This window comes from Protopterus annectens, chromosome 6.part0 (assembly GCF_019279795.1).
Source record: "Protopterus annectens isolate FY-2018-M chromosome 6.part0, PAN1.0, whole genome shotgun sequence".
NCBI lineage: Eukaryota > Metazoa > Chordata > Ceratodontiformes > Protopteridae > Protopterus > Protopterus annectens.
Window position 1 is genome coordinate 1,154,866,955 of NC_056737.1, and position 27,706 is coordinate 1,154,894,660.

The following is a 27,706-nucleotide window of genomic DNA, read 5'->3' on the forward strand; positions in this document are numbered from 1 at the left end:
TTAATAACAGTGTGTTTCTGATTGGTTTACCACCCACTTGTTACTAGTAACGTTGACATCAACTGACCCATTTATGCAGGTATATAAAATTTACAAATCAGTTGAATAGAAAAATAGTTTCAGAAAATGTGATAGCGTGTGAGTAGTCTTTTTTTTTGGCTTATGCATATGTAAATTTGACGAGGTTGTACTTCATATTTCAAAATAAAACCTTAATATTCATCCATATTTTATTCCTTGTATAATTTCTTTGGCAAGGCAGCAATATACTAAAAGTAATTGTATGACATACATGATAGCCTGATGTATATGGCACAGGTTATAAATTCAAAACACGTTTTTCAAGATTTTTTGAAGTGGATGTTGGGAGATGACATATCTTAAGTAACAATGCATTCCTTCTTTGGTGCACACACTGATGAAATCCCTGAAATAAAAGATAAACAAAATACCCTTGTAAAATGTAATCTCTTCATTTTCTGCAGCAAGTTTAATCATAAGATAAATGTTGTGCTGTCAAGCAACAGATCACCTTAAGAAAAGTGTAAGTTTCAAGCAAATGATTGTCATTATCAATTAACCAAGAAAAACAGGATCTAGCTTTAGCAAATGTAATATTACATTAAACACATATTAAACATTCTGTACATGACTGGCAGTCATCAAATTAAAGATTCTGAAGGCCCCCTAAAGTTTAACTAATGAAAGAAAATTAGCTGCAAAATTATTCTGAAATGTTCAGTGCTGCTTGATTTACATTTTAAGTTGCTTTTGAAATTGAGCAATTCTAGTCAATATTGGCAATATTTCTGTTCCAAAATATCTCTTTATTATCAGAATATACAGCTACGATATTACTTGAATACAAATGTTAAAAATGATGGAGAATTGAATAATTGCATATGAAGCCAGCATTAATTACGATACATAGGAAGCACAGTTATTAAAACTATATTCTAAATATATTTTCTTTAAACAATTATAAGAAGTTAATCAAGGACACTGATGTGCGTAAAGAAGTGTGAACATAGTCTTTGATAGTCAGCCAAGTTCTGAAATAATAATCAGTTTATAGACAGAGGTACTTAGCATGGTACAGTACAAGGTAATCGACTGACTCAGGGTAAACATGACAATTTTAGAAGCTGTGACAAAATGGTAGTGAAGTAAACAAACCATGTGCTACATTAACTGGTTTAGGACACTGTACCTGTACTTTATTAGTACTAGCCCTGCATGAGAACTTGTTAGAAGTAACAAGCATAACACAAGCCACCACTGCACCACTCCCATAGTATGTTCTTCCCTGGTGAGATCAGATCATCGGTCTGTCTCATTCAAAGTTTCTATCCCACCCAACCCTTCCCCAGCTGTAACCAGTCTAAAAATGTCTCAAAAGCTGACTACAACCTCCTAAGGGAGGGTATCAATAGCTTCACACCACCACCCCCCTCAGACGATGCAGACAACTATGCTGAACAGTACGCCAGTGCAGTATACAAGCACCTGTACAACTGCATGGACTCAGCCATACCCAACAGAATTAAAACCTGCTCCTCAAGGAAACACAAACCTGTCTGGTGGACATCCTCAGTCAACAGGGTTTACATCAAAGGAAGAAACTGTTTGTGTGCTCCCATTTAAAAGCACATAAAGAGACAGTCAATTAAAACACATTTCCTTAGCTTAAAAGTAATTGTTTTTTTTTCAGAAAACATAGTTTAAATAACTTTAAAAGTAATGTGGAAGTTTTTTCCCCGAAGGGAACTTATCTGCTCTCCAATGGAACAGCGTTAGCTGACCGCTGATCCTCAAAAGCCCACAAAGAAATGCTTTTCTCAGTGGCAAGAAAACTCTGAAGGGCTTGGTGCCCAAACCTGTCTTCTTAGTCAGTTCAGCTCAAGCTGACCACTGGTTTGGGTGCATGGAAGGTGGTCTGAATATATATACACACATATATATATATATATATATATATATATATATATATATATATATATATATATAAAATACTGAAATCGGGAATTTCAGTATCTCAAGACGAAAGTACCGAAACCACAAAATCACGAAACCCCATAAAACCGAACATCACAATACTGAAACTTCAGAATATCGAACTTTCAGTATGTGATGCTCTAATTTAAAATGCACCCTCCACCACACAAGCAAACACACATACACCTTCTTTCCCACACTACAACAAACCAACAAAACACACACACACACACACACACACACACACACACACACACACACACACACACACACACAAAAATTCAAACCCACCTAACCTACATATAAGCAGGGGGGCAAACGCCCCTGCACCTCAACCCCCCCTGCACCCCCTCTACTTATATATACAAACTCTGAGGTCGCACTAAAAAGAAAACAACACTAAACTCACTGCTACACACTCTACATTCCCATTTCACAAACATACATTACATATGTACAAACACTTTCAACACTTACACACTCACACTCTTACCTACCTACCTACCCTAACCTACACCTAAAACTTCCCAACACACTCACATACACTCAAATTCCTACCCAAAACCCTTAAAAAAAACACTTACCTGAATCTCCAGCTATAACCACCCATCGGCAGCCATCCCCCATATCCTAGATCACACTACACCTTACAGACACAGTAAACCACACTCCACATAGCGCACCACCAGAACCGCAGATTTGACATTTCAAAGTTCGATAATATGCAGTTTAGGGGAACTGCACTTTCAACACTTTCATCTCAAGATATTGAAATTTGCAATTTCAGTATCTAGTTACCACCAAAGTTTTTAAAGGCTGACAGGCTGAACACAATGAACAAGTACTTAGCATATATTTAATAGGTCTCCTTCAGAAGATCAAAGTTTCAGATAGTTGAACTTTATCTGGTCAAGACCATATGATCGACTTTCCAAAACCTTGAAGTCCCACTGTAGTGTGATATAGGAGTTGCTATATAAAATGTGCAGGAGGTGTAAGGGGCTGTGCCTCCCCCCTTGCAAAAACATAGATTTTTGTTGTTTTATCTTGTTCGTCTTTTTGGAAGGTCGATCATATGGTCTCAACCATATGAAGTTCGACTTTTGAAAAGTCAGTGTTCTACCATAGACCCATAGATTACATAGCCCACTAAAATGGACTATGCATGTACTCAGAGAAGATTTTATAAAGAAGCACCATCCTTTTCAGGGCTGGATTACTTTCTGGATTTTTACAGCCATGAAAGATTCTACACACTTGCAGAACACTGCCACAAGAGCCTCTGAATGATAAGCAAGTTTCTTCACTGCTGTAATAGACTCTGCATGCTAAGGGAATGGTTTACAGTTACCATAGGCCCTGCATGCTACAAGCCCTACATGCTAAGTGAATGGCTTATTGTTATCACAGGCCCTGCATGCTAAGTGAACGGATTATCATCACCACAGGACATGCATGCTAAGTGAACGGATTATCATCACCACAGGCCATGCATGCTAAACGAATGGCTTATTGTTATCACAGGCCCTGCACGCTAAGTGAACGGATTATCATCACCACAGGCCCTGCATGCTAAGTGAACGGATTATCATCACCACAGGCCCTGCACGCTAAGTGAATGGATTATCATCACCACAGGCCATGCATGCTAAGTGAACGGATTATCATCACCACAGGCCCTGCACGCTAAGTGAACGGATTATCATCACCACAGGCCCTGCACGCTAAGTGAACGGATTATCATCACCACAGGCCCTGCACGCTAAGTGAACGGATTATCATCACCACAGGCCCTGCATGCTAAGTGAATGGATTATCATCACCACAGGCCCTGCATGCTAAGTGAATGGATTATCATCACCACAGGCCCTGCATGCTAAGTGAATGGATTATCATCACTACAGGCCCTGCACGCTAAGTGAACGGATTATCATCACCACAGGCCATGCATGCTAAACTAATGGCTTATTGTTCCCACAGGACATGCATGTTAAGGGAATGTCTTATTGTTAGCACAGGCCATGTATGGTAAGGGAATGGCTTATTGTTATCACCGGCCATGCATGATAAGGGAATGTCTTATTGTTACCACAGGCCATGCATGGTAAGGGAATGGTTTATTGTTACCACAGACCTTGCATACGAAGTGAATGGCTTATTCTTATCATAGGCCCTGAATGCTGAGTGGCTGACTTATTATTGCCATAAGCCCTGAATGCTAAGTGAAGGTTTATTATTACCATAGGCCATGCATGCTAATAGAATGGTTGATTGTTTTCACAGCCTAGTCTATAAAGGTAGACATTGGTTGGACGCATCTGCAGAGCCTACCTGGTAATGTTAAGTAAAGTTAAAAGAGTATTATTAGTTGACATGATAACCCCACTGCAACATTAGCTGGATGAGTATTCATTCAGATGCTCATGGGAACCAGCAGTATATCAGTGGTGACATACGTTTCCGAAGATTTAAATAATTTCCAGCAGACATTTAATATATAGTGACAGGAAAGGTATACCCAGTATGTGTATATAATAAGGCATAACATTAAGAATGTTCTCACCATAGCCAAACTATAATAATATTATTCTGAGTAATTACAATGCCAGGCCATGCTTCCTTTTTCACAGTTTGTGGTCTTGGCCTGGCAGCTGCCTTCATATCTTCCTGCTGCTGCTGTCTGCAGTTAGAAATGCCACAGTACCTGCATCAGAGATGATAGACATGCCTTCTCATGTATCTGCTTGTTTGTTTGTTTGTTCATTTGTTTATTTCTTTGTTTAATTTTACTTCTTTAAAAAATGTGAGCCATATCAGACTTAAACAGCCTATGGATAATAAATTAGTTTCCCTTTTTTGTCAAATATATTTTTTGTGCTAGTAATGTGCTACATACCCTTTTCTGTCTCAAGTTTGCATAAATCAGAGTGTGACATACTGAAGGATCAATCTAGTGTGTGACTAATCAAGGTATGCCTCAGATCCGTTTTTGGTATCATACTGTATTCAATGTCTATAAAATTGTATGTGTTTTTTTTTGATTGGGAACTGTTGCTCTTATATTTGTTAAGGAAAATAATATTTACAACAAATATACAATGTTTCCATAATTTTGTGCATGACCCAACTAATCTCAAAGAAATATATTAACTAAGTTTCTAATTACAAATAAGGGCCAGATAACCCACATAATATGTCTATTTTTAAGTAAAAAAGCTGGAAGTCCCACTTATGTAACATCTAACCTTCCTATTTCCCATCCCTGTCCTGTCTCATGAACTATTTAAGTTAGCTACTGCTGTTAAGCCTAATACCTCTCAGGTTGGTCTAATCCTACACCAACCTTTATGTGAAATAATACTTCCTTATTTCTCCCTTTACTTAGGAATGCATGCTAAGCACCATTGTCTGTCTCAGACTTTGTATATTTAATTAGTAGGGGTGTGAAGAGTGCAGAAAAATATAAAAACATTTGTTTTTATTTTTTTCTGAAGTTTGGAAGTTTCAAAACTCTGGTCTTATGGTCTCTACCATAAGAAATTCAAAATTTTGAAACTTTGAGCTTTAAAAGTAGACCTATATATGCATATATGCTGTTATGTAGCAACCTTCTTTTACTTTATTTCAGAACAGAACTACATTTAAGAGTATAAACAAGGACCATATTGCCTACATAGAATGTCAGTATATGTGCACTTGTATGGCTGTGAACATTAAAACTTAAAGTAATACACAAATTTATTCATGAGCATACTGACTTGATGAATGCATGCATACTGAAATAACTAAATGATAATTTATTATGTTTTGATTTTTTGCAACAATGTATTAAATTGAGATATGACATATACTGTAGAATACTGTATTTCAAATAGATTTGACAGCGTTTTTTACCTTGTTTAAGAACTCTTGGCATTGATAAGCCAGTTTAAGAAATCTCTGGTTGCAATGCTTTCTAACACACTGTTGATATCGCTAGTCACTGTTCCATCAGCATGTCTTCTGTCCATTTCTTCAATATCAGTTTCTGAAAAACTATCAAGAATAACATTGCACATATGAAGCCTTCTATTTGCACCCACAACTATTACAGTAATTCCAACTTTAGACATCTGTAATTTTTTCCAAACACTGTTTTTAGTATCATAAGCTTTCCACTTTATTCATCCCTTATCAGACTCATTGCTGATTATATAGCCCCTTCGGCATATACCTGACTAAAAATAAATGGAGCAGTTAGAACACCCACAAAGTTTCCTTACCAGAACAATTCAGAGTTCTGTATGGATCACCTTAAAGCCCTGTGTCCATACTCAGGCTCAGTACTGAGAGGCAATCTATGCCTGGCATAAAAGGCACACACAGATCCAGCTCTGTTGGAACTTTTGGACATCCACAAAATGAACATCATCAGAACCATGAGTTCTAAGGATTTACATTTTGCTTGTGACATAAATAAGACATGTTGGTGAGACAAATGTATATCTCACAGGATCTTCTTGCTCTGGAACAGGCTCTCCATCCATGTGAAGTCCATCATTAACCCTATTTAACTGTAAGCTTGACCAATGGATGGGAAATCTGAAATATACCCTGGGTCAGGCCCCCCATGACTCTGATAGTCAGAAGCAGACAGTAATGTCCTAACTAACATACCCACTCCTAATAAATTCCCACAAAATATAGGGACACCTTTAGGTTGGATTGCATGGCTAGGCGTATAAATGCCCTGGTGGTTATTTAAGTATATAACTATGAAACTATGGATACAGAAAGTGGCTGACAAGGTTTGCCTACCTAAATATCTTAACAAGCTATTTGTGTAATGAAGTATATGGTCTGCCAAGAGACAAATGACTAAGCAACAGAGTGATCAGACTAGTTTGTGGGCAGACAGATTCAGTGAAGGACAGTTAGGCAAAAGTGCAGAAAAATAGCAAAATAATAAAAGCTGCATTTAACAAAGACAGTGATGGGGTGGCAAACTCCGCCTACCTTCCTTGAGTAGGTTTCACTCCCTCTGGTTCTCCAACATTCCTTTATTTATTGCAAGATCACAGTACTCTGAATAACTATAATAGGCTGAAATATGCTACATCATAGCCAGTCCTATCCGTTTATACTTACTGAGTATGAACGTCTGCATTATGACACATGATTCCTGCCAGGGTGTCAACAGTAAGTGAAACCACAGACACTTGTGACACCAGCATGAACTGCTGTAGGTCTTGGAGTCTTATCTCAGATGAGAGCTAATTGTGTCCTTTCACTTCCATATTTCCACAGACACGCTCGTTCTACCTGTTTCCATTTCCATTTCATGCAGATCAGACTACGTGCAAGTCTGTCCACTGAAGTTACATTTGGTAATGTTCCATTCTGTGGTTCATGCAATCAGCTTACTGAGCTGTGCAATTATGGACACCTTCAAGCAAGGTCTACATTTATGAAGTGTATCAGAAAGAAACAAAAAGTAAATATGCAGCCTTACTCCACTAACTGGGTCTTAAAAGCTATGCTGCTTCAGATAGCCTTATGGACATTGTCAGAGTAAATGCAACCACGAGTGACGTGGCTCATTTGTGATTTACTGACTCTAAGCAAGCATTTAACATTATCTTGAAGTATATGGTAATTATGAGTCCATGCACTATATATTTATATTATTTTCTTTTATTTATCTGTGAGGATGAAATTTGGAGATCATAATTTTCTGGTCTAATAGGCCATTTACCAGCCACATCCCCTCCCATTTTCAGGTTCATCAAAACTTAATTTTCTGAAACAAATATCAGTGAACAATACAAATTAGAAATGAGGGGTTGAGAATATAAACAGAGAAATAACATACTAAAAATACTAACAACTCAGAACAATATACTCCTTCACTAGAAGACTTCAGAAACCTAAACACTGACTTAGATTTTCAAAATGCAGCATGTGCGAAATACATTTTTGATTAATCACTTTGAGAATGCTTTCCATAGCTGAAAAAAACATCAAGACATCACCAGTACAGTCATACATTGATGTAAGCAAAACACAACTACAGCAACTTATTTACAAAACCTGAATTTTATAAAGTGCTCTAAACCATTCACACTTCCCAAATCAGGCTAGAGTCCCCACCCCTAATTTTTAAATTCTAAATCTGTAATCACAATGGTCTGTGAAGAAAGTGGGTGGTAACACTCCAGAAGGCTTTTTTTTTAGCTAATTTCCATCAAACATAGATGAGTGAATGTGCAGTAACTAAATATTTTTTTCAGTTTTGCATGTACCAAGTTTGTTTCTTGATGCATGCATAGTAGTGCACCAGTGTTGGTGTTTTTGACCTTATACAATCAACATTATGCTTTTTTGACTAGCTCAGGTAATCCCAGATATACACACACACATATATATATATATATATATATATATATATATATATATATATATATCTGTATCTATGTCTATATGTATACCTATACCTATATCTATATCTATACCTATATCTATCTATACATTATATAAACATGTTTATATATGCACACAAATATATGTTTAGATATTATCACATACTTTTCCACATTGCATTGTATAACCAGTCATATTCTTTTTGGGAATACACTTTAATCACACATTTAATACAAGGTTCTGAGATGCAAAGTAAGTAAAGTGTTGTAAGACATTATGAAACCTAGCAATCAAACTCTGGTAGCATTCTGGTGTGGGTGGATAGGTTAGTCACAGTGAAGAATTCCAAAATTATACAAAAAAAAGGTAAATGAATCTGATAGTGAACTGTATTTTTCAGGCTCATACATTGGATTATCAAGTTTGTAGCCTACTGGCCATCAAGACGTATGACTGCTGTTACCCTTCCCTAAGTACTTTTGGTGCAAGTATATATATATATATATATATATATATATATATATATATATATATGTGTGTGTTTGTTTCACTTTGGTGGGAAGCCTGTTGCAGTGTATCAGCAGCTGCTGTTTAGTATACTCTGTTCTTTTCTTAGCATTGTTAATGCTAATTTTTAGCAAATGATGACCTAAGATAGTGTTTCCTCACCATACTCACAGAGTTTTAAATAATTCCTGATCATTTGTTACTTTGAAGACCGAACAGAGATTACCCTCAAGAGTCTGTATGACACAGAGAACAGTAACAGCTCAGCTTGTCTTTCTAAATTGTTCTTGTTTTCTAACCCAGGAATTTTCTTTATTAGTAATTGCTAAACCTTAATATGTCCATTATATGCTTAGTTTTAAATCAACATAAGACAATGCTATCATTAGTGATGGAGCAAACTAATGGGGTGTATATCGGAGACAATAAATTCCTTTGTTCAGCTAGGCATAGACGTGAATACTTTATAAGCAACTCCGTAAACCTTTTTGACTACTGTGGCTATACCTTGGTGAACCTGAGTTGTTATCCAGTAATGTCCAAAGTCTGCAATGCAGTAATCAGTTTTAATGACTGCTCCACTGTGTTATAGTCAATTTCTGTTTCCTTTTTCCCATATTTGGCTATCCTGCATTTTTAATATTGAAAGAAAAACTGCCGCTGTCGAACAAGGTGCATATTTTATCTAACGCTTCCTGTTGCACATGTGCATCTATAGAATTCATTACTATATTATAAAAATTGCAATCAACTGTATGTTTAGTAACCCATAATTCTTTTTCTAGGCTAAGATAAAGAAATAACCCTTGAAGAAGGCATTAGAAACAGGTCATATGTTTGTCACCTTTTCTTCAGGAAGGACCCAGACAGGTTAGTACTAACAAGGTACTAAAAAGTATAAAATAATTTAGAACCTCATTATGTAGAATTGCGTAAATATGGGAATCTAGCTAGGAGTTCAGCAAATATGAAAAAGACAATAAAATTCAGTAAAAAAAAAAAAAAAAAAATATATATATATATATATATATATATATATATATATATATATATATATATATATATATATATATATATATATAATAGTAGGGGACATTTATATTCCTTAGTTATATTATGCAAACATTTTCAGAATTAATTTCTGTAATGCAGCAAATAAACTTTTAATATATTATTTTGGGGGTTACAGCAAAGGCAAACACATTCGCACTTAATTTATATTAATTTTCAATTTCTTATGTTTTGTAGTTGAACTTTTATTTAGTGCAGTATTATTCTGATTTAATAATAGTCGGGTAACCTGATAATGTTTAGAGTTACAGGGCGTAACCTGATAATGTTTACAGTTACAGGGCGTAACCTGATAATGTTTAGCCTGATAATGTTTACAGTTACAGGGCGTAACCTGATAATGTTTAGAGTTATAGGGCTATATAAAAAACCCGTTAAGTGGAGAAACACTTACTCTCTTCGCCCTCGTCCCTTCATTAACCATCTGATAAATTCATTTACAGCCTGTCCTTCCAGGTAAGAGCTGATATCACTGGTATATGTTCCCTCGGCATGCCTTTCAATTTCATTGTGACGTTTTGATACTGCTCTGTAAAAAAAAAATAAATAAATAACATTGCAGTTTTACTGAAGCAATTAATTGTAGCTTCCATTACTTTATTTATGAATGCATAGTTTAGCAAATTTCAAAAAAAATTTTCCACAGGTCCTTAAGAGGGCAATTTAAGATCTGCTTGATGTGTCAGATGATTAAAATCTAATGACTGTGCCAACAGTTGCAGATTGAATGAGTGAAATCTTAATTACACTCAAGATTCTTTTTTGTAACATTTTATTGATTTTCACAATAAATAAATAAGTGATTGTATACAAAATGTTTGCAGAAGTGCATGTCAAACAATAAAACTTTTGTAAAATAAACATAGTCAATAAACTATAGAATAATTATTACTAACCCTCATATTTCCATGGGATTTATCTAACAAAATGTGTAATTAACACTCAAAATGTTGATGGGCTATAAAGACTAATCTTGTTAGAAAATACAAATTATCCTTTTTTCTGGATGTGGTGGCAAGGTGCATAGACCCCCAAATGTGATGAGGCTGTCATCGTCCCCCCATCCATATCACCCTTAATTATTTCCTATCTCAAGGCTTGTGTAATAAACTGTCTCAGACTTCTCACCATTTCGGTATTCTCAATTTCCTCAGCAATTTTCACATTAAGTCCTCCAAGAAATCCAGTTCAGACATCTATAACATTGGTATTCATTATACCATTTGCAAATTTTATCCATGATTACAAGGTGAAACTAGACATACTGTTGACATCATTCATACATAAGCATGAATATAGTAATATAAAAAGCAATCTTCCTTTCTAAGGAATTACCCCATTTGCTCAGCCCGATGTCATGTGTGCTGCTACCGCACAGTGCCAGTCATCAGGCACAAATACCTCACTTCCCATCATGCATCACAAGTGTAAATGCTGCCTATACCATATCGGTTCACCTTTCTGTACATGCACTTTCCATTTAATTATCAATATTCCATGAAATAATTTTAATAATTTTCTGATAGCTACCTTGAATTACCCTTTTTGCAGCCTTAATCACTAACCTTTCATCGCTTTTACTCCTTTTTTTTGTCCAGATGAGAACTTTCCTATGTCAGCAATACTACCATGTTGACCTGATCCACAGTAATAGGAATAGTGCTTGGAATATGTGTGATTGGTAGACATCCATCTTTGTTTTGTAGATAACTCTGCTGTATTTAGAATGTGATGAAATTCTCACTGCCCAAAAGTTTTCATCCAAAAAGTATTTACATACACAGGCAATTATGTAGTGCTGTGGTTCCTGGGAATTAGCAAGGAGTGGATTTCCAGCATATTTCCTTTGACCATTTTTAAGTTTATTATTCTGCTCTGCCCCTCTGTTTTCTCCTTGAGGATTGTAAAGCTCTGAGCTCTCAATCACGGCTTGCAGACCAGGTCCTCCACAGTATGAAACATATTAGTTTCCTACAGCATTACTCTGTCATGTATACTTTTTCAGGCATGACTTTTTACCGAGCATGAACACCCAAGTGTGCAACTAAATTGCAGAAGTTGCTGAAATATAGTGCAATTATTTATGAATACTTTGTCAGGAATGATGAAAGTTATGGACAGAAAAGGCAACCAATCAGTCAATGAAATCATCAAACCTACAGGCTCCTAACTCTACTAGTTGTATTAACTTGTATGATTTTACTTAACTAGTCTCAGCACCTACCCACCCTAACAGATCTCCTAATCCTAGTACTCTATTAGACTGGATTCTAGTCTCCGATGCTCTAAAGTACCATAACCCCCAAACCCTATCAAACTCTCTGAGCGATCACTCCCCCGTAAAAGTGCTAAGATACACACCTCACTCCTGTAGGCCACACAAACACATCACCTGTCGTAAACTTACTACACTTCTGCCCGGCTACGTTTAATGACCTCCTCTTTAGAATTAACTGGTCACCCCCTAACCATCCTCCCCTTAGATGAAGCTGTCGACTACTTTAACTCTACCTTCCTAATCATCCTCATTTCACTCACTCCGCTCTGTACAGTCAGAATTAGAACTGATATAGCCCCCTGGTTAACATATGATACCCGCACAATAATGAAAAATAGAGACATGACATGGAAACTATAGCTAAAAACTAAACTTCCAGTCCACTTGATAAAATATAAAGAACTTAGAAACCTGGCTAAAAAGCACACTATCCAAGACAAGAAGGACTACTACCTCAACCTTCCCGATCGCTGAAAAGTCCAACCCCCAAAAATTCTGGAACTCAGTAAATCAAATTCTGCACCTAGGTCACCCTTCTCCCCCCAACCCATACCCAAATAACACACCCATAGAAACTGCCACCAATTTTAACACCTACTTCATCAAATCCATATCAAAGATGGTAAACCCCAGTCCCTCCTCTACCAACTCAAACAACTACTCTTCATCACCCCCTGTCTAAACTCTGCTAACTCTCTCTCTCTCTCTCTTGAGCCTGTTCCCACCTGCTATATTAATTCTCTACTCTACAAACTTAAACCTTGCTCCTCTTCTGCTGATAATCTCCCACCCTATTTCCTACAGACAGCTGCTAAGTCCATCGCTATCCCTGCACCTATCTTAATAAACCACTCCATCTTTGAATCTAAAGTCCCTTCTATCTGGACAGAATTCTACACATTATTACCCATACATAAAGGAGGCATCTCTACCAAAATGTCTAACTTCAGACCTGTTGCTATTCTCTTACCTCTCTGAAAAACATTACAAAAATGCATTCACAAGCAAGTCATGCAACACCCATTACAGGAAAACTTGCTCACTCCCACCCAGCATGGCTTTCACCCAAAACACAGCACTACAACTGCCCTAGTATCCTTCATCCTTACTATCTCTCTGGCAAGAGACAACAATAAATGTGTCTCCTGTTTTTTCCTCTACCTCTCTAAACCTTTGATACTGTCTCCCCACTCCCTCCTTCTAACCAAACTGTCTAACCTCAACGTTTCCACTGCTACTGTTGCCTGGTTTTCCAGCTATCTCTCTGCGTAAGCAATCAGTGAGATGGCTCACAACACTCTCCCCTCCTCTCCCAGTCAAGATGGGTGTCCCACAAGGATCCATCCTTGGCCCTCTACTCTTTAACATCTTCACTCATCTTCTCTATACCTCCTGCCCCTAGTCATCCCTCATTCAATATGCAGATGACTCTACAGTCATCACCATCTCAGACTCTCCTCATTAGCTCATCTCTGCTACCCAAGAATCCTTCCACTCCATAGAAACCCGTCTCTCTCAAAATCAGCTCATTCTTAACCCTAAAAAAAACTAAGCTCCTTCTTTATCTTCCCAAAAACCTCAGCCACCTCAAAACTAAATTTTCTATACTATCCCTTGATAATACGTCCATCACTGTTGAAAATAACACAAAACTTCTAGGAGTTATAATTGACGACCAATTTAAATTCGATATGCATATAAACAACTGTATCAAAAAACACAACAGAAACTTGGGCTACTCTATCGAAACAAAAAGTTCCTCACTACCAAAGCTAAAATTACCCTCTCACATGCCTACCTCCTACCTAGCCTACTCTACAGCTCCCAAATCCTTACAAATCTTAACTCTACATTACGAGCCAAGATAGTGACAACTTATAACAAGGTAGCTAGATTTGCAGCACAACATACCTACAAATCTCACCATTGTCTTGCCCTAAAACACTTAAACTGGTTGGAGCTTCCCCACCAGTTACTTCTCTCCCTGCTCCTTATAGTGCACTCAGTCCTCTACCAGACATCTCACTGTCCCAGTCTATCTCCTCTCATTTCAAATTACAACCCCACCAGGCCACTACGCAGCTCTCACATGATCTGCTACAAATACACAAACCCAACAACAGAACTGGCCAAAAACTCTATAGCTACCATCCTTCTATATCTTGGAACAAACTTCCACTAGAAATCAGGTTCCTTAAAAACAATCAGTTCAAAGCTGAAGCAAGAGAGTAACTAACATCTCAATGGTCCTGCCTCTGTACACAACCTCCTTAACCCTAGATAGTCCAACTATTGCCCTTGTGTATCTCTACTGCCATGTATTTTATATTATAAATGTCTCTAACCAGGATCTTTTACTGCTATGGTATAACACTACAACAGACATAAAAGGAAATTGTGATTTTTGATTGCTTGTTTTATGTTGACTATCATCTGCAGTGAAATTCTGAAAATTGTATTTCTCTAATTGCCACTGTACACACTATGCTCTGTAAAACCTATTTCATCATTTGTCTTTCATTTGAAAACTTGATGTAATATTGTGGAGCTTTTTTCCCAGGCCTCTGCTGAAAAGGGGCTGCTCAGCTCAGTTGGATAATCCCGGTCAACAAATGTAAAATAAATAAATAAATAAATAAGTCAGTCAGCCAACCAATCAATTACTATTTTTTTTTCTTTTGTAACTGATAGTTCAAAACTGGTGCCAGTACTTTAATGCAAGAGTAAACCAGAAGCACTGAGCAGATGAATGACCTTATAGTAGAATGACCCAGTACAACAAAGTAAGCAGAAAACGTGGGTGGGAACTCATACCATATCTATGGATATGATCAGTCTTACTTCATAATTTCAGCCTATGAGCCACATAATGAGTAAATAGTGGAGAAAGAGCAGTTTTGTTGAAGCAGTGGTAGGTCTCAAAGCTTTAGCAAATGTTTACTGAAACAATCATGTATATCTTTAAGATTTACAGTTAAGTTTGGGCAGATGAATTAAATCTTTGTGAATATTACTAAATTAACTGCACCCTTCTGAAAGGCATTTATTTGATATTAGACAGATAACACAAGGGATCGATACACTTCTGACATGGCAGAATTCAAATGAGATACTAAAGTGAACTTTTACAGTAATGGTATAAATTAAAGGAGAGCTTGTTGTGAAGCTTTGCAGTGGACATGGAAATATGAGCTGAGGTTTTTGTTTGTGTTCCACATGGGTATTGCTTCTTCATGTGCTTGTGGATATGACATATGCATGTCACCACCCTAGGTGAATGTTCACAAGTGTTGATCACTAGCACGGAAAGAGGCGTATCTACTAAAATTTCATGCACTAGCATTCACTGTCAAAGGGCACAGATGCACAACAGAGCTCTCACAGCTGACAAGAGTTAGTACCTATTAGGTAACTTCTGGTGTATAACTGAGTGTCTGCTTGATAAGGTTTTTAATTTTAGCAGATCCCTTCCTGTTTGTGCTGATTTTCCACTTACCTGACTGATGACATTTTAGAAACCCACACCTGTTTTCAGCATCATACCTTGATTTTGAACAGTGCCTTGGCATGTAACTACAGGGATCTTACGGTATCTGTTTATAATGATGTTGTTCATAACTTACTTATCAACATGCTAACCCAAATTCCAGGAACATGTGATTTTTGTTAATGGCCCAGAGTTTAGTCTTCAATATCTAACAAACACATATCTGGGTTAATTGACATTACTGAGCAATGCATTTTCTATAATTCTGAGAGGTTGTAGTTGTAGCTAAGAAACAGAATGTTTCATATTTTGGTGGTTTTATGTAGGATTATTCTTAACGCATGAGCCGTTTTTTGTAATCTTTATTTTTCCCAAGGCACCAAGTATCTGCATGCATTCCTATACCTCCATTCATCACTAAGGCTACCTGGCCCTCCTAGAAGCATCTCTGGACTTTCTTTCTCACATGGTTGGAGCAGGTTTGGGATGGAGATGTAAGGCACTCAGGACCATATGTCATTCGACTTCTGAGGAATATTTTCTACATTTAAGACAATTCCAGTGTCAACGAATAACTCCCTGACTGACGTTGTTCAAAGAGCAAACAGTGGACATTTCACTCCATGCTTCAACATGGAGCTGACATCAGCAAGGTGCTCCCATCCATCTTACAGAAATCACTCCAAGACTGTCTTTCTGTCCTCTGTAAGGAAGCTTCAGTTATTTTGTGTACCCAACCACATGCTTCCTTCTTCCCTCCGTTCTATTCTCTACCTTCCGGAATGCACCTGTGCATCTTCCCTGCTAATACCACAGACTCTTGAACTACTATCCAAACATGGGTCACCATAGTAAGGGCTTTATCCCTGTACACCATAGCACTGGCTAAGACAGACAGTACTTGAATGCATTTTAATCAGAGTGACTTTGCTTTACATTCACAGGTAGGTATTAAGCAATCAATCTGCAAAGCATTATAAGGCTAGCAAGTAATCCATATGCAAAAATTGTTTCCAGCATTAAGGAGGTTAACACTAGATAGAAAAGTAGTGTAATTTTGTTGCAGAGTTAAGAGCTATGTTAGAATGTAGGTTCACAGGTAAGTACCATGCTAGCTGCCTTTGTGGGCTATTTTAAGCCTAGCTAATTTCCCTAAAATGTGAGAATCAAGCTCTATATCTTGTGTATCTGAGATAAACACCTTAACCATTATGTTAACCCCCAACCCCCAACAATAGTACACTACACCTGGCTACATTCAAACTGGTGTTCCACGGATAAGTAATAGGCGAGTAGTTCTTCAGGTCCATTTTAAGTCTACCTAATTTCCCTTTCAAAGGTGAGAATCAAACCCTGTGCTATGTGTCTATGAGGTAAATGCCTTAACCATTATGCTAGCCCCCAATGCAAATATCGCTCCAACAATAAACGTCTTCTCCAAGTCACCAAAGCAAAAAACGTAGCAGGTGAAATTCTCTACTCCAACTACATTTCCAAACTTTGGAATGCCTTGCCAAATTCTCTAGTCACTACCATACCTCTCAACCTCCTAGAGCGAGAACTCTGGACAAAGCTGTAAATAATGGATAGGACAAAGGCCCAAAAATAGGGACACTTTTTAAATATTACTCATACAAACTTGGAAAGTTGATAGAATAACAGGTTTTGCACTTGCACTGATTGTCTGAAAGATATGAAGTCTGAAATTCAAATGCCTATCATTATCTCCTGACTTAAAAACCATGACACAGAACAAATACACAGTGGTTTGTTTTAAAAATGGATATTCAACAACATTAATGTATCACTAATGAAACTACATAAATGTATGAACTTTAGGCATCTGAGTTCAATAACATATCATTTGCCTTTTAAAATCTCCTTATGAAAAAAATAAATCATCTTTTGAAATGTACAGTCTTAAGGATTTTCCTGCTATATCAGTATATAATAGTCAAAGAGTTTGCTTGAGCAGCAGAAATTGCTAGACTAAATGCTGAAAACAAAAAAATAGTGCTAGATCATGCAGTAAACATGGTTAGTACATTATAATAGACAGTAATCATGTATTGTTTCAGCTTAAGAAAAAAAGGAAAAAGGTCTTCTGTTGGAGCTAACAAAAAAATAAAAAGAAGAAGCAATACTGTGAAACCTCAAACAGTACTTAGTGGTAACAATCAGAATGTTTAGTCCTTGTTCTGATACCTGATAACACGCCTTGAAGAAGACATCTGTTGCTGTCAAAGAAAATACTACCTAATAGATTGTTATTATGCACTCTCTCTCTCTCTCTCTCTCTCTCTCAAGCGTCCTTTAAGTCGTAATATTCAATGAAACATTTTATGCAAACAGCCTTGTGTGCTTAGAAAGTTCCAGGATTCTGTTAGTTCCATGTACTGTGCTCCATTATAAGATACTGCATCATGTAGTGTATAGTTTGAATCATGTCTCCACAACAATATATGCAATACACTCACTTTTCATGCTGAGGATAAAACAGCCATGGGCTCTGTGTAGCATGAAGGGATAGATACACTTCTGACATGGCAGAATTCAAAAGTGATGCTAAAGTGACATCAAGTTTGATCATTCTGGAGAAAGTTCAGGTAGGTATTAGAGATCACATGATCTGTGTTCACCAGACAACAGGAGAGCTCCTCTTAGAATTCTGGACAAAATCCCCATGTTGACCATAAATACCCTCTCAAACACTGTCTGAAAAATTCCACTGGACCTCCAAATTTGTATACATAGCAAGTAGAGACCTAATAAAGTGACTAGCCCAGCAAATATTCTTTGCAGTATGAAACTTGCAAATATGTTACTCACTGTACTTTATAAAAATATCCTGATATAATAATTGTTTTATGTCTTTCAGCAAAATTAGTATTCTATAATACTTTATGAGTGCACAAAATATTTGTATGATTTCTTAAATAAGGTAAAACATTTTTAAATAATAAGATAAATATTTTTGTTTTTATGCTTACTTGAAATTCTTTTCATCTGATTTGTCTGAATATTCAGGGCTATAGGAAACATAGATGGTTTAAAGTTGATATAAATTTGATTTTCTGTACACCACAGAAAATAATTCAGATGAGCAACAAGCTGATACGTTCATACCATGACTGGAAACTAAAAATAAGCACTTATAAAACCGTTATACCATAAGGACGCTGAAGTACTTGTATAATACTTTGTTCTCTGGTATGAGTACAAAAGACATGATTTCAAATTGAACTTAAATTTGAAAAAATGAACACGAGGAGGAATTCTAAATGCAATTTTTATATAAAGGTGAAGCTCCCCCATCTCATCACCCCATACACATTCATTGCAGGAGATTTTGCTCCTCTGATCTCTTCCTTGATATAATTAACTTGGAGATCAGGCCACTATATCACAGGAAAAGGGGAATTCCACTTTTCAAAAAGAGTGTAATTTTGGACTTAACAGTGTTTGCACTCCTGAAGTTAACAGCTACTGTATATTACCATGAAGGTTCATTTTGAGGACAAGAAAGGACCTGCTGAAAACAACAGTGCTCTTTTGCATATACTGCTACATGGATTTTTTTTATTTTTTTGTGAAGAGAGCATTCACTTCCCATCTCCATGTTACTCAGTGAGGAATGATGAAAGGCATTTGAAATATTTCAGCTGGTATATATAAATGCTGCTAGTAAACTTTCATTGGGGTTAGCGTCTGAATCATACTGGACATCGTGTACTTCAAGCAGGTTGCTTTGACTTTACTCAATGACACATTTTTGCTTTATATTGCTATATGAACTTGGGAATATCCTTACAAGAAGCATATGTGGTCCTTAAATGGTACTACCATACTAGGGGGCAGCACACTGGCACAATAGAAAGCATCACTGACCATGTCAGGGGGCAACACACTGGCACAGTAGAGACCATCACTGTCTCACAGTGCTTGGGTCTTCAGATAACTTCTCAGTTGGATTGCCTTCTTTTCATAGCATGACTGTCACCCCTGTGGTAATAATAAGTTTTTTTTTCTTCTGGGTGCCTTGGTTTCCTTTAAATTCCCACACATGCCATAGGTGAACTGGTGACATCCACATTTCTAATAAGGGCAAGGCCATTTGAAAATAAGTGTGTGTGTGTGTGTGTGTGTGTGTGTGTGTGTGTGTGTGTGTGTGTGTGTGTGTGTGTGTGTGTGTGTGTGTGTGTGTGTGTGTGTGTGTGTGTGTGTGTGTGTGTGTGTGTGTGTTCGTCCTACAATAGACTGGTATCTTATCTATAATAAGTTTCTCTGCCTTGCACATATTGAGAACTGGGTTGGGCTCCATTTCCCCGTGACATTGTATTGGATTAATCATGTAATTAGAGAATTAATGGAAATTGTATTAAGCACAATTAATGGCTAGTATAGGACGTATTTACTCACATAGTGCAAGATAGAAAAAAGAATTATATCCGAAAGTGGAAGATGGTCAGGTACAAAGACCTGCATACATGAGAAGTTAGAAAACTTGAAAGAAAGAAAGAAAGAAAGAAAGAAAGAAAAAGAAAGACAGAAATAAAGAAATGTTTAGAGGAACAAAACCACTGTGTTAAACAGATATGCTTTGATAAGGTCACAGAGATTAAGGGCATGTAAAAAAACAGTTTGGAAGTTTTCTTTAATTTGCAAGAAAAGAAGATGAAAAGCATAAACTATCTTCTCATCCATGAGAAAGTAAGAAACAGTAAGAAAAGACAAATGTTACAGCATAGTAAAATTAAAACAAAAAAGAACACAAAAAATTGGGAGAAGGTTGCAAAATGTAAAATATGTTAAGGATACAGAAGGTAGGCTGCTCAGAAAGCAGTTTTATTCATACAGAGAACAATCCTCGCCAATGCAGAGAAAGTGGAGAAAGAGGGCATGCAGTTAGGCTATAACCAGGTAAGAGTGCCGGAGTATTATATTCACACAAAGACAACAAGGACTGTCATTACTAGACCTATGCAGGAAAGCAGATAAATCCTGCATTTTCACGACACTGCACTGGGGTTACTGTAAAACTTATGCTAGATAACATTGGGAGAGTGACAGATTACAAACATGTTCATTCAGCTAGAATATTTTATATTTAAATAAGTGTGTTTTGTGTGCAGGAGCTGAAGGCAGTCATGGCTGAACTAAACTTTTTCTTTACACTGAAAAAGATCTAGCAAAAACTGGTGACAAAACACTGCTGATTGCTTTAAACATTGGACAGATCTAGCAGCAGTAAATATTTAACACATTACCATCATGTTATTTATTTAAGAATATAAAGAAAAAATATGATGCAGCAAAGAAGCCTTTTACAGTGTGAAGAATGATGTGGGTTGGATTACACAGAGTTTGTGATTTGCCCTTTAGCTAAGAACTGAACCATCTTGTCTGAACAACTGAGAGAGTATGCTCTGATGCTTTGATTTATTCTTACCTTATTGATATAAAAGCACTTAATGTCTTCAGACAGCCTAAGTTTAGCACTTACTTTAACATTCGTATGTAGCTACTATTATTTAATGCTTGATGTTGTAGAGAAAATGCACTTTAGAAGAGCGACACTCTGAAGTGACTGGTGAGTGTAATGTTAGTATTGTTACATTGTTACGTTATGCACTTACCCAGTTCGCTTTGTGCTCATTAGCCGCTGGACAAGGTCTAGCGCATGTTTGGCTTCTAGTAATTTAGCATAATCACTCATGAATGTGCCTTGTGAATGACGCTTAGCTTCTGTGTGTTCTCTAGATTCATCTACTGCTTCCATCTCTGAAGTACTGAGTAACCTGTCAACGATACGATTTTATGACAAACTAACATATGTCTGGGAATGTATACAGTGCTTTCAGCATATACTTATTGTTATTAAAATTAATAGGAGTCGGTGCATACATTTATATATTACTGTACAATGCAGAAGAGATGAACAGTATGGCACAATTTAAATTGCTGTTAATTAAACACCGATTAGATGGATAATATCAGAACTCTCATTAATAACCAAGATAACAGTAATAACAAAAAATGTATAGTTACAGCCATTCCATTTGTGTCTTACAATAAAAGTTCATTTTGGGTTCTGGAAAAACAAAAGACAAGAATTGTATTTGTTGCTTTAAGTTAGGCATGTCATGGCACATCATCTCTAAATACCATCCTAATTAAAAAAAACGGAGTGAAGAGAGAGGAGGAAGTGGGGAGATGGCTGGAGGGAGTACCCGGACAGACGAGCAAAGAAGGTAGAAGATGTCATAGCAGACAGACTCAGTACCAGCTGGTACAGACAGTTTTACTTTACCATTGTTATTGTTTTCCATTCCATTTCCTACACCCCTTTCCAAACATGTGAAAAGTATACAGGCAGGTGGCCACACGTACTCTTGGTATTCAAGTGTTACTTTGATAAAATATATAAACTTAAAAATGTTGTATTTCATCTCTGTATTGCAGGCTGCACTTAAAACATATTTTCTGGCACTGGATAAAAGGCTATTAATTATTCTTTTGAAAAAGAAAGCTATGGCCTCAAGCTTCTGGTTATGTCACTTACGTTTACTTTCAGACTTGGAATGTAAGTTATGCTGTGTCACAGTGCCCTGTCAGGTTATCCATAATCATACCAAAATAAAAGCCCCCCAGCTGTCTAGATTGATTGGCAGTTAGCAAATGGTGATGGAATTACCACAGATAAGAAAAATATTCCGTTCAGTAACAAGAGGCAAGTTTTTAATTAAAGCAAGCAGTGTACATGTTATACTGGTCTAGTAGTTCTTTCTCATGACAAAACACTGGCAAATGAAACATTTCCACAAGAGGTGCAACACTACATCAGCTAATACACAAAAACTAGTAATATTCAAAAATATAGACACGTGGCTCTAAACAGTAAAAAAATCTTTCAAAACCAGTATTATATGCATAAAATAATTTAAACCAGGAAATAGGTAACATGCTCCTTAATGTGTGCCACCGTTTAGTTTTGTGGTATAACTCCTTACTGATATTAATACCTTTTCGTCTGATTAGTATTTTGTGAAGCTTTGCGCCATGAAGATGTGTCTCTGTGCAGTCATACAGCAATGCATATGGCTTCCATACTTTCATAATTTGCCTTGTCAGGGGTCTGTTGAATAATTTATTATTAATACCTGGGCTTCTTTTCTTCATACTAATACTTCTTGTTATGTTGATAACAGTATAAGCATTAATATACTCAAAGTGGATTTTATTTCAGGGATTGCACTAAGCATTTAGAAGCTCTAAATCATTTGCTTACCCCATTGCAGGACATGTTTCAATTTTATAATTCCTACCAGTTGTGCTAGTTTTAGAGCTCCTTCCCCAGTTCTGCATCACAGAATTTATCTGAGATTTCTTGCCAGAAATTTTAAACATGGTATATCAGATATTTAATCAGATACTTAATAAAAACATGGGCCATGCTGTGCCTTCCCATAGCTAAGCAGCTGGTGGTAGTCAAACTTTTATGTATAGTGTTCTAATGAGGTACATATCATGGGGGAAGGGTAGTGATATCAATAATGATTTTTTTACATGTAACTCACTAGCCTTATATACTAGCTATATATGTGTTTCCTTATTTTTATGTAAATATGTCTATAGTCAATGTTTAAAATAAAGAGCACCAGATGGGAAGTTGGCATAATGGTTACGGTGTTTACCTTCCAAACACAAGCTGCAGGGTTTGATTCTCACATGGGGTAATTAGCTAGGTTTAAAATGGCCCACAAGGGCAGTTAGCATAGTGCTAATCTGTGAACACTATTTTTATTGTGAACAACCATCAATATGTACTTATGTGATGGGAAAGGTTACACCTACTCTGAATTTGGTAGGAGTGTGCTTGTTTGGGCAAGTGAATGTAGCAGAAAAAATAAATTCGTACCTAACCTATCTGCTGTGTGCAAAACGCTTTGAGTGGAACACATGTAAACACTGCACAAAACAAATATATCTTGGAGCGAATATATTAATATGATAAGAAATAATGACACAATTAATATTCTGCAGCATGGATGCTGTTCTTTGATTACAAAGTGAAACAAGTCTTCTTCTTCTTCTTTCGACTTTTCCCGGTTAGGGGTCGCCACAGCAGATCACCTGTCCACTCATGATTGGCAGTGGAGTTTTACAGTGTCGAGTTGCCAGCCCAGCACCCAACCTTCCACAGAAGGCACATACACACACACACACACACTCACACCTAGGGCCAATTTAGAGTGTCTAATCCACCTGCAGCATGTCTTTGGGATGTGGGAGGAAAACAAAGTGGAACAAGTCTCTTGCGCCAATTTATCTGAGGGCCTAGAAAAACATTTGTTTTCTAAGAAATGTCCCACTTCAACAATTCACCACAGTGATAATTATGTTTATGACTATGAAAGTCTTTAGATACTAGAGCACCATTTAGTGAATCTGGGTCTTGCTTATCAACCAAGGAAACATATTTCAAGTTTAAATGAAATATTTATTTATGTTTCTGGACACAAAACATTATAGAAATACTATAGAACACACTTATATTAATTGATTAAGTTTATTTTAGAATAATCTGTATGCGATAAATGGAAATACAACATCACCAATACAAAGGCAGTTGCTATTTATTTTATTTTGATTGGGTAATCAATGTACCTGTGGGATGTGAGAGGAAACAGGTGCCTAGAGAATACCTGGAAGTATACAGGAAGAAGATATGCACTCCAATCAGATAACACCTGGAGCCCAGAATTGAATATTGACAAAAGAGTTAAAAGGCAGTAACACTAATAGCCTGTTTGCACTTTTGTAAGTTTAAGTAAAATAGAAATCTGAAATAAGCCAAACTGTGTTTTAAAGGTTGTTGAATATTATTTTGTTTGTGATTTCTATGGTTCAGTTTGAACTAATGTTTTTTGCTATGTTTATAATAACTGACTTTGGAAAAAAAAGGAATGCCTTTTTGACTAACACAAGGCAGGCGTGATATTTACACCTCATACAGGAAAGATTAAATGTGAAATGCAACAGGTACAAATATGACGATTTATTCTCGCGACCATGCCTTGAGCATAAAATACATTTCAGGAAAAATTGACATCCATGTGATGAGATTAGTTAAGAACATGTCATTTTAAATAACACTAGGTACTTTCACACACAAAATGAAATAATGATGAAATCACAGATAAAGTAGAAATCATATGTTATCAAACAAGAGCTCAGATAAAGAGTTAAACCTAAAGCTGGTAGAAGAGGCCAGACAAAATGCAAATGATTACAGAGGCATTAGTAAAAAGAAACTGTATGAAGAATAAATAATGACAGAGGAGACAAATTACCAAAGCAAAACTACAATACTAGCTCATTGTTCAAGGAGCTTGTAGAGGGTTAGAGTATTGGTTTCAGCACTAAAATAGTATCAAAAATATTTGTTTATAAGAAAACAGAATTTCAAACATTTTTTCACATTTACTTTACTCTGGAATAAAGCAAATGAAGTACCTAATAGCTGTGTACAGTTCAAAGAAAAACTGCCTCAAATCATCGGCCTTTGAAGACAGTGGTGGGAACTTACTGATGTGATGGTGTATTAATTAACATTATGATGCAGACAAATTTTAATTTTGCAGCAAGAGGATCCATCTTTCAACCAAGGAAGCCACCCTTTGTCATTTTAACCCATATTTATATGCAATTTTCAAACAATTTCATCCATCTTGCTAATGGTCTTAGATCTGCCTGCCATGCAGACTATCTCTACAAGTAAAAACAACAACCACAGATAAAACAATAATGTTCCTTATCTTAATATTCTTAATAAGAACCTGAGCTATAAACTTTTTAGTAAGTTGCATTTGAAATCGCAATGAAGTTATTGAATTAATACATGTATTTGTTTGCATTACATTATTTTATTTGTGAGCATATTGTGTTAATTTGATTTTGTAGATCTAACCAAATGATGATTGTCAATGAGCCTGGGATGAGCACACCTAAGTAATTTACAACCAAAGTTATAACAATATTATAAAAGGTTTACATGTAGATAGAAAACTTTTACCTGTATTTAATTTTATAACATATTCAAAGCTGTTTTCCTCGAATAACTACACTTTATTATACCATAATGTTGTCTATGTTATATAGATTAAATATTTTATTTTTATTTTTTTTTATTTATCATTTGTTGACCGGGAAAGTCCGACTAGGTTCCACAGAGCCTGTTTTACAGCGGAGGCCTGGGAGAAATGCTCCAGATGTTACATTAACATTATATTAATAATTGTTTCACATTTAATATAATCTCTATAGTAATTTCCAAATACTTATCTATCAATCGTATGCAAATATTAAAAGAAGCTGTGAAACTGGCCCTCAGAATAATGCTTAGCAGAATGTTTGTTTGTTTGCATTGCTCAAGCTGAATTCACCACTACTAAAAGAACAATTTATACAGATTTCCTTACCTTTATTGAATAGTACTAATATCGATGTGTCAACACCAAATGATCAACATTATATACATCAGCACACTACTAAGCATGCACTGAGCATCAGTTTCAGGGCATGCAACAACCTTGAAACAAAATTCAAAAGAAAAGATATTTTTTTGCAGGGGTAAGCCCCCTGCGCCCTCCGCTAATTATATATTCTAACTGAGACTGCACAATTCTCTGGGAACGGTCAAATTCTGCTACTTTTGTCAACAGGTATCAACCGTCTGATTAGTTGACCAAATTGTGTCGCCTAAACAGATATTAACATACATTTCGACAAAAATAGTGCCTTATGTATATCTATATTTCTCTCTCTCTCTCTCTCTCTCTCTATATATATATATATATATATATATATATATATGGATTCACTTTATAATTCCGAAATCCTGAAATACCGAATCTCAGAATTTCGAGACCATAAAGCCGAAAGCTCTAAATACCGAAATTCCAAAAGCGCAAATTTTGAAATCGCAAATCCTACACTAACCAGACACCACACACATACACAAACACACACCTCCCCCCACACACAAACACAGAAACCTACACTACATACAAGCAGGGGGACAAGCCCCCCCTGCACTCCCCATGTGGTGGGCTGCACCCCTCACACCCCCCCAATTAAATATACTAACTCCAGGGTCGCACTACACAGACAAACACACGAAAACACCACCACACACCTACATTCCCCTTGCACACACACATCACAGTCACAGCACACACTGACACACACTAAAGCCCCTAACCAACACCCTTAAACATACATACACTTACCTGAACTTCCATTCAAACACCGCAATACCAGAAGCACTACTTCAACATCTCCAAACATCGGGATTTTGAAATTTGCGCTTCTGGGGTTTCGGTATTTAGAACTTTTGGCTTTATGACCACTGGATTCTGAAATTCGGTATTTCAGAATTTTGAGATTATAAAGTCTTCATATATATATATATATATATATATATATATATATATATATATATATATATAAATATACACACACACACATATATATATATATATATATATATATATATATATATATATATATATATATATATATATATATATATATATATATATATATTGTTTAAATAGAAATAAAGTTAGCATTCTTTTGATTTCTGTATAGGTTACCAGGCAAGGATGACAAAATTATACCTCTAACACATATCACTGCATATTTATATATAGATATAGCTGGATATTATCCAGGTTTTGCAGCTCAACAGTGATACAGTGAGAGAGCAATTACAAAGAAAGAACAGAAACAGTTGGATTGACAGAAAAGGTGATATATAGTCTCCCCAGACTAGGCATATACGTTACCTGCTTTCCTTTTCTGCATCTTGACTAGGTTTTTGCCAGCATCCTTGTATTAGCAGTAGAAGCAGCAGTCCGATCACTGAGTAAATGCTTTTCATACTGTTCTCTTGTTAAAAGGGCTGG

The 27,706-nt window shown here is 36.3% G+C and overlaps 1 protein-coding gene across 2 annotated transcripts; it reads right to left on the reverse strand.

Annotated features, from left to right (window-relative positions):
* On the reverse strand, nucleotides 1-27,706 carry GCG (glucagon). Of its 2 annotated transcripts, XM_044073751.1 has the most exons (6): nucleotides 27,587-27,706; nucleotides 21,374-21,535; nucleotides 20,702-20,709; nucleotides 10,367-10,496; nucleotides 5,890-6,030; nucleotides 1-427 (listed from the first exon to the last, which is right to left on the reverse strand). In XM_044073751.1, exons 1-5 carry the CDS (start codon nucleotides 27,679-27,681, stop codon nucleotides 5,895-5,897), a joined length of 531 nt encoding a protein of 176 aa, XP_043929686.1. In that variant the 5' UTR covers nucleotides 27,682-27,706; the 3' UTR covers nucleotides 1-427; nucleotides 5,890-5,894. The 2 variants fall into 2 exon arrangements, with proteins under 2 accessions (XP_043929686.1, XP_043929685.1); XM_044073750.1 differs by lacking the exons at nucleotides 20,702-20,709; nucleotides 21,374-21,535 and having other exon boundaries at nucleotides 10,367-10,501.

Bases quoted from the DNA above. Each gene is read 5' to 3' on its own strand.
- GCG (XM_044073751.1), bottom strand. From the start codon at position 27,681: ATGAAAAGCATTTACTCAGTGATCGGACTGCTGCTTCTACTGCTAATA. The intron at 21,536-27,586 runs GTAACGTATATG...TATCGTTGACAG, and splicing joins GATGCAGAAAAGGAAAGCAG to GTTACTCAGTACTTCAGAGA. The intron at 6,031-10,366 runs GTAAGTGTTTCT...TATTCTTGATAG, and splicing joins AAGGGACGAGGGCGAAGAGA to TTTTTCAGAAACTGATATTG.